Source organism: Squalius cephalus, assembly GCF_949319135.1.
Source record: "Squalius cephalus genome assembly, chromosome: 18".
Taxonomy (NCBI): domain Eukaryota; kingdom Metazoa; phylum Chordata; class Actinopteri; order Cypriniformes; family Leuciscidae; genus Squalius; species Squalius cephalus.
The window spans coordinates 36,560,103-36,567,104 of record NC_137139.1 but is presented as its reverse complement, the minus strand read 5'-3'; the positions used below and the strand labels follow the sequence as shown (position 1 = coordinate 36,567,104).

Here is a 7,002-nt window from a genome sequence, read left to right as displayed (position 1 = left end):
TGGTTCATCAATAGATCCATATTGATTTACTGGAACAGTGGAAACAATGATCATCACTGAGGTAAGAGTGTGTGTGTTCAGGAAACACCTGCATCCAGGTTATCCCCCTCTCTCTCTCTCTCTCTCTCTCTCTCTCTCACACACACACACACACACACACACACACTCTCTCTCTCTCTCTCTCTCTCTCTCACACACACACACACACACTCTCTCTCTATCACACACACACACACTCTCTCTCTCTTTGTCTCTCTCTCTCTCTCACACACACACACACACACACACACACACACAGACACACACACACTCTCTATCACTCACACACACACACACTCTCTCTCTCTCTCTCTCTCTCTCTCTGTCTCTCTCTCTCTCACACATGCACACTCTCTCTGTCTCTTACACACACACACACACACACACACACACATGTGACTGTCACGTGCCTATACACTAAAATCACAATAATAAACACACTGTAAAACACCACAGAAATACTTTGAATCATATTCAGAGCAAAACTCAAATAAAGCTGTAACATTGTGCGCGTGCGTGCGTGCGCGCTACCGGTGATACATTGGAATACATTTGATTTGACTGAATTTGTTTCTCTTTGATCTAAAGATTTTAAACGCGTGTGAATTTCTTTACATTTGTATACATAACTGAATTGTTGTTCACATTTTTTTCCACCTCCTGTTTTTGTTTATTGTTCTAAAATGTGGAGAATATAGTCAGAATAAAGTGCACAGACATTCCGCTGCTAATATAAGCTTATATAGTGTGTTGTTAAATGACTGTATCTCTGTCTCTCTCTGTGTGTGTGTGTGTGTGTGTGTGTGTGTGTGTGTGTGTGTGTGTGTGTGTTTAAGGTTCCGCCCCGGTGTCCGGTTCGCTGTCGTGACGTCACTCGCTGGACCCTCGGCTGCGCGAGCACAGGACGGGACGGGGTGGGGGGCGCGCGCACACACCGCGGCCAGCGGCGACTTTTTCCTCAATATTTTTAATTTTCTTTTCCCTAAAATCATCCTAATCGGACCCGAAACACACCGGACGCGCGTTCCAGCGGCGGGAGAGCGCGTCACCGACGGCACTGCGGGTGACCAGACGCGCGCGCGGCCTCCGCGGGGAAGTTTCTCACGCGGCCCCGGGGCTCAACGAGAGGGAGATTCGCCCGTCAGACGCGCAAATAGAAGAGAAAAGACCGTGTCAAAGTTTGTTTTTAAATATAACTCGAGTGAAAGTCAGAGAGACGGAGAGCCGCAGCGCCCCCGCCCGCGTCCTCCGGTAAACTCACGGAAACTGACGGTAAACTGACGGTGACTCACGGGAAGCTCTCATCCGACGGGTCTCGGTGAAGGTGAGTCTCTGAGAACCGGATAGATCTGAACAGTACAGTCATCATGTACAGTTGAACCCTTTAACAGAGATACTGGGCCCCAAGAGCCAAAGCAGAGATTTATAACAATAATACCCAAAAAAGAATCAAGTATTTCTCCCAAATGGATATGAATATAAAAGATTAGACCATATGTTCTGTGTGTATGGCACAGGGACTGGGGAAACACACAGGGTTTACCTTTTAAATATGGCCCATATATTTTGCACAAAGTAATAAACTAGCCTACTATAAACAAACAACGTACATATAATAATCAAAACTCTCATTATGAGCACAACACACGGATAACGCGTCTATTCGATGCTTTCTGTCTTCACATTAACATCTCTAAAAAAAAAAATATCGAAATTGTAACATTGTTTATTTTGAATGGCTCTAATATGCTGATTAATAAAGCTAAAAGTCTCACAAACCTTTAGTTACACGGACTCGTGTGTGTGAGTCATCTGTGTGACAGATACTGATAATAATCGTGTATTTGCTGCAGATTCAGCGTTTTAGCAGAAGTGTGTGTGTTTCTGCTCACTTTAAACTGTAAAACTGTCCGGAACCAGATCATCATCTAGAACTAAAGTTTAATTCTGAGCAACAGAGACACAACATGTCTGAACACATTAGATCTGTGTGTGTGTGTGTGTGTTCATTGTGACAGCTGGAGCAGCTAAACGCCAAACACACATGACATTCCTTTCTGTCCTTTAAACACCCTCTGACTCTGTGTGTGTGTGTGTGTGTGTGTGTGTGTGTGTGTGTGTGTGTGTGTGTGTGTGTGTGCGTGTGTGTGTGTGTGTGTGTGTGAGTGGGTGTGAGTGTGAGTTAGGGGTGGGAGATCTTCCCAAAATTTTATATCACGATCTTAAAACAAACAATCAGGAATCACGATCTTCCCAGTTTTGAGATGTACTATGGAGAATATCCACACTGGGACAAGCCTATGGATCTATTTCACAATTTAAAACACAGCATTAAACAATCCGTTTCCAGAATAGTCATTAAACTAGTGCCGACCGACATCGAGCCGATATCTTAAAAGAGCAGACTGGCCGAAATAATGTGAAAATTAAACCGACTTACTTTAGATGTAATTCTGATTCTGTTAATCATATTACTGTATTTTTCACAAATAAAGAAATAGTTTGGAGAAAATATGAGTAAAAAGGCAAGGTAACACTAATTTTACATGGATCACAGTGAGAATGACACGAATATGACAGTGAGATATAAGTGTGCGTACGCTGAAGGCTGACGGTACATGAGAAGGTATTAATATTAATATAGAAGCAAACGCTATGATACTCTTTCATATACAGTTTACATTCTTTGTTTAACAGTTCTATCCAGTAACGTATCTCGACAAAACTGTTTAACAGAGACCACAACTAATGAAGCTAATCAGCTAATGAAGCTAATCAGCTAATGAAGCTAATCAGCTAATGAAGCTAATCAGCTAATGACAGAGAATGTGAGCACTGCGCAAAATAAAAGATTACGATCTCTACGATTCGCTTGAAGAGTCTTCGTGATTGATCACGATATAAAGTCGTCAGATCGCACAGCCCTAGTGTGAGTTGCAGGATTCTCCTGATTGGTTCAGTGTTGTTGTATTGATCTGACAGTGTAATCTTTAACTTTGGTGATGATCTCATTATGATTGACTGTGTTTGATCTTCACTCATGCACACACACACACACACACACACACTGGTAACTGTGTGTTCAGGGTTAGTATTGTTCACTAGATCGCCACTATTATGCTTTTCCAGATATAATCTCTCATGTAGTGTGTGATATAGCTCAAACACTGTAGTTGTATATTAGCATAATCCCCGCCTCTGGTGTTGATTGGCTGAGCAGCGTCTCTTGGCCCCGCCCTCAAACACTGTAGTTGTATATTAGCATAATCCCCGCCTCTGGTGTTGATTGGCTGAGCAGAGTCTCTTGGCCCCGCCCTCAAGCACTGTAGTTGTATATTAGCATAATCCCCGCCTCTGGTGTTGATTGGCTGAGCAGAGTCTCTTGTCCCCGCCCTCAAACACTGTAGTTGTATATTAGCATAATCCCCGCCTCTGGTGTTGATTGGCTGAGCAGCGTCTCTTGGCCCCGCCCTCAAACACTGTAGTTGTATATTAGCATAATCCCCGCCTCTGGTGTTGATTGGCTGAGCAGCGTCTCTTGGCCCCGCCCTCAAACACTGTAGTTGTATATTAGCATAATCCCCGCCTCTGGTGTTGATTGGCTGAGCAGAGTCTCTTGGCCCTGCCCTCAAACACTGTAGTTGTATATTAGCATAATCCCCGCCTCTGGTGTTGATTGGCTGAGCAGCGTCTCTTGGCCCCGCCCTCAAACACTGTAGTTGTATATTAGCATAATCCCCGCCTCTGGTGTTGATTGGCTGAGCAGCGTCTCTTGGCCCCGCCCTCAAACACTAGTGTATCTGAGACTGGAAGAGTTTGGTTCGTGTTGTTCGTGTGGAGAAGACGCTGTTTTCTGAGATTGATACGGTGAAACGAAACCCACGCCATCGTTACTGTTCGCATCACTGTGATCAAGAGCTGAGATTCAGATATGATAATGAGCATTTGCTTTCTGACCAATCACAGCAGAGTAGCTCTCAGAGAGGCGGGGTTTAGAGAGACTGAATCAGACAAAGAGCTGATGTGCAGTGGAGATTATGAGGACATTAAAGTGTATTTGACCTTGGATGAATGTGAAGCTGTTGTAGGAGAAAACACAACATTAGGAACATTAAAATAATATAGATAACCTGTGTTAACAGAGGAAACCTTATTTTTTACCAAAACATTTAGTCATTTTTTTTTTTAGCAGAAGCTTTTGTCCGAAGCGACTTAACATTATTAGACTTAACTAAACATTATTAACACTCAATTTCTGTATTTTCCTCCGAGATATTACAATGGTAATATTTCTATTACTGTTCTTCTGCTCATTCAGAGTCACATGTCAGATCCTAACGAGATCTCAGGCTTGTGAACGTCTCTTTAAATATATTTAGTTTGTGATTTGTGTGACTGACAAGTACAAGAGTTCAAAACAGCACTGTTGGCATGGCAACACACACACACACACACACACACACAGCTGGAATGTGTTAAAGCGCACACACACACACACACAGAGGGAAATGAGCGGAGAACACACTACTGGAAAGTGTTTCTCACTCTCATGTCTTTCTGTCTTTGTGGATTTATATACGAATGGAACAAACATTTGTCAAAATTTGGCGTATGTATCCCACAATGCAACACACTTGACTTGAATTGGATTGACAGCTTGGTACATTAAACGTACAACAATGTTGTTGCATGTTGTTTCATATGCGAACTGAACACTGTAGCCTTCCCTTCTCAGCACAGCTGTTGCTTCTGAGAGTTTAATTTGATTTGCAGAGGAACATTTCTGACCTCTGACGTCTGATTGGTCAGGAGAGACCTTGTGACGTGCGTATGATCCCTGATTGGCTGTTGTCTTGTGTTTCAGCATGGCCGCCTCAGTGAAGGTAGCAGTGAGAGTTCGACCCTTCAACTCACGCGAAACCAGCCGAGATGCTAAATGTATCATACAGATGCAGGGAAACACCACCTGTGAGCACACACACACACACACACTCACTCGCTCGCTCACTCACTCACTCACTCACTCACTCACTCACTCACTCACTCACTCACACACACACACACACACACACACGCTCACTCGCTCACTCACACTCCCACACTCACACACACACACACACACACACACACACACACACACACACACACACACAGACAGACACACACACACTCACACTCCCACACTCCCACACTCACTCGCACACACACACACACACACACACACACACACTCACACACACTCACACACACACACACACACACACACACACTCACTCACTCACTCACTCACTCACTCACTCACTCACACACACACACACACACACACACACACACTCACTTACTCACTTACTCACTCACTCACTCACTCACTCACTCACTCACTCACTCACTCACTCACTCACGCACGCACGCACACTCACTCTCAATCGCACACACACACACACACACAGACACACACACACACACTCACTCTCAATCGCACACACACACACTCACTCACTCACACTCTCTCAATCGCACACACACTCACTCACTCACACACACACTCACTCACTCACTCACTCACTCACTCACACACACACACACACACACACACACACACACACACACACACACACACTCTCACTCACTCACTCACTCACTCACGCACGCACACTCACTCTCAATCGCACACACACACACACAGACACACACACACACTCACTCTCAATCGCACACACACACACTCACTCACTCACTCACACTCTCTCAATCGCACACACACACACACACACACACACACACACACACACACACACTCACTCACTCACTCACTCACTCACTCACTCACACACTCACACACACACTCACTCACTCACTCACTCACTCACTCACTCACTCACTCACTCACTCACTCACTCACTCACTCACGCACGCTCACTCACTCTCAATCGCACACACACACACACACACACACACACACACACACACTCACTCACTCACTCACTCACTCACTCACTCACTCACACACTCACACACTCACTCACTCACTCACTCACTCACTCACTCACTCACTCACGCACGCTCACTCACTCTCAATCGCACACACACACACACACACACACACACACACAGACAATACAATTATTATTATTTATTATGATTAGTTTATAGATATCCTGGTATGTTCTCAGTGTGTGTGTGTGTTGCTCTTCTCAGGCATCTGGAACCCCAAACAGCCCAAAGAAGCGGCCAAGAACTTCAGCTTCGACTATTCCTACTGGTCTCACACTACGGTACGGTCCTGCACTGCTGCGGTGTGCGAGAGTGTGTGTGTGAGTGTAGTGTTGTCAAAAGTACCGACTTCAGTACCAAGTCGATACTGAAATTTTAAGAATGTGATGCTTTGAGCGCTGTTGAGCGGAATCGTAAACGCCTCTGATTGGCCGCTGTGTTCACGAGCTCATCAGATCTGTCTGTGATTGGCTACAGTGATCTGCACACGGGAGCATTTGAGAGCATCCGTCTATCAGTGGTCCGGTCCAGCTTTCAAACGCTCGCGTGTGTGTCTGTGTAAGCACTCGCTGAAGAGCCTCACTGATGTATATTTACAACATGTTTTTGAAGCGCTGATCACTGTAGGCAATCACAGACAGATCTGATGAGCTCGTGAACACAGCGGCCAATCAGAGGCGTTTACGATTCCGCTCAACAGCGCTCAAAGCATCACATTCTTAAAATTTCAGTATACTTTTGACAACACTAGTGTGAGTGTGTGTGTGTGTGTGAGAGTGTGTGTGTGTGTGTGTGCTGCTGTCACCTGAGGCTCTGAACTCACTATCCCGTGTGTGTGTGTGCGTGTGTGTGTGTGTGTGTGCAGGAGGATGACCCGGCGTTCGCGTCCCAGCGGCGGGTGTATCTGGACATCGGGGAGGAGATGCTGCTGCACGCGTTCGAGGGATACAACGTCTGCATATTCGCCTA

The 7,002-nt window shown here is 45.3% G+C and overlaps 1 protein-coding gene across 2 annotated transcripts in view; it reads left to right on the top strand.

The window, feature by feature from the left end:
* The first annotated feature begins 900 nt into the window (after window positions 1–900).
* Window positions 901–7,002, top strand: part of LOC307145314 (kinesin-like protein KIF1C) — a 50,169-nt gene continuing 44,067 nt past the window's right edge. For both annotated transcript variants that reach the window (XM_079848344.1, XM_079848343.1), the window contains exons 1-4: window positions 901–1,363; window positions 4,904–5,007; window positions 6,238–6,314; window positions 6,899–7,002. The exon at window positions 6,899–7,002 is cut by the window's right edge and continues 76 nt beyond it. In XM_079848344.1, coding sequence (XP_079704470.1) covers window positions 4,905–5,007; window positions 6,238–6,314; window positions 6,899–7,002 — 284 coding nt within the window. In that variant the 5' untranslated portion in view covers window positions 901–1,363; window position 4,904. The remainder of the gene's footprint in view (window positions 1,364–4,903; window positions 5,008–6,237; window positions 6,315–6,898) is intronic.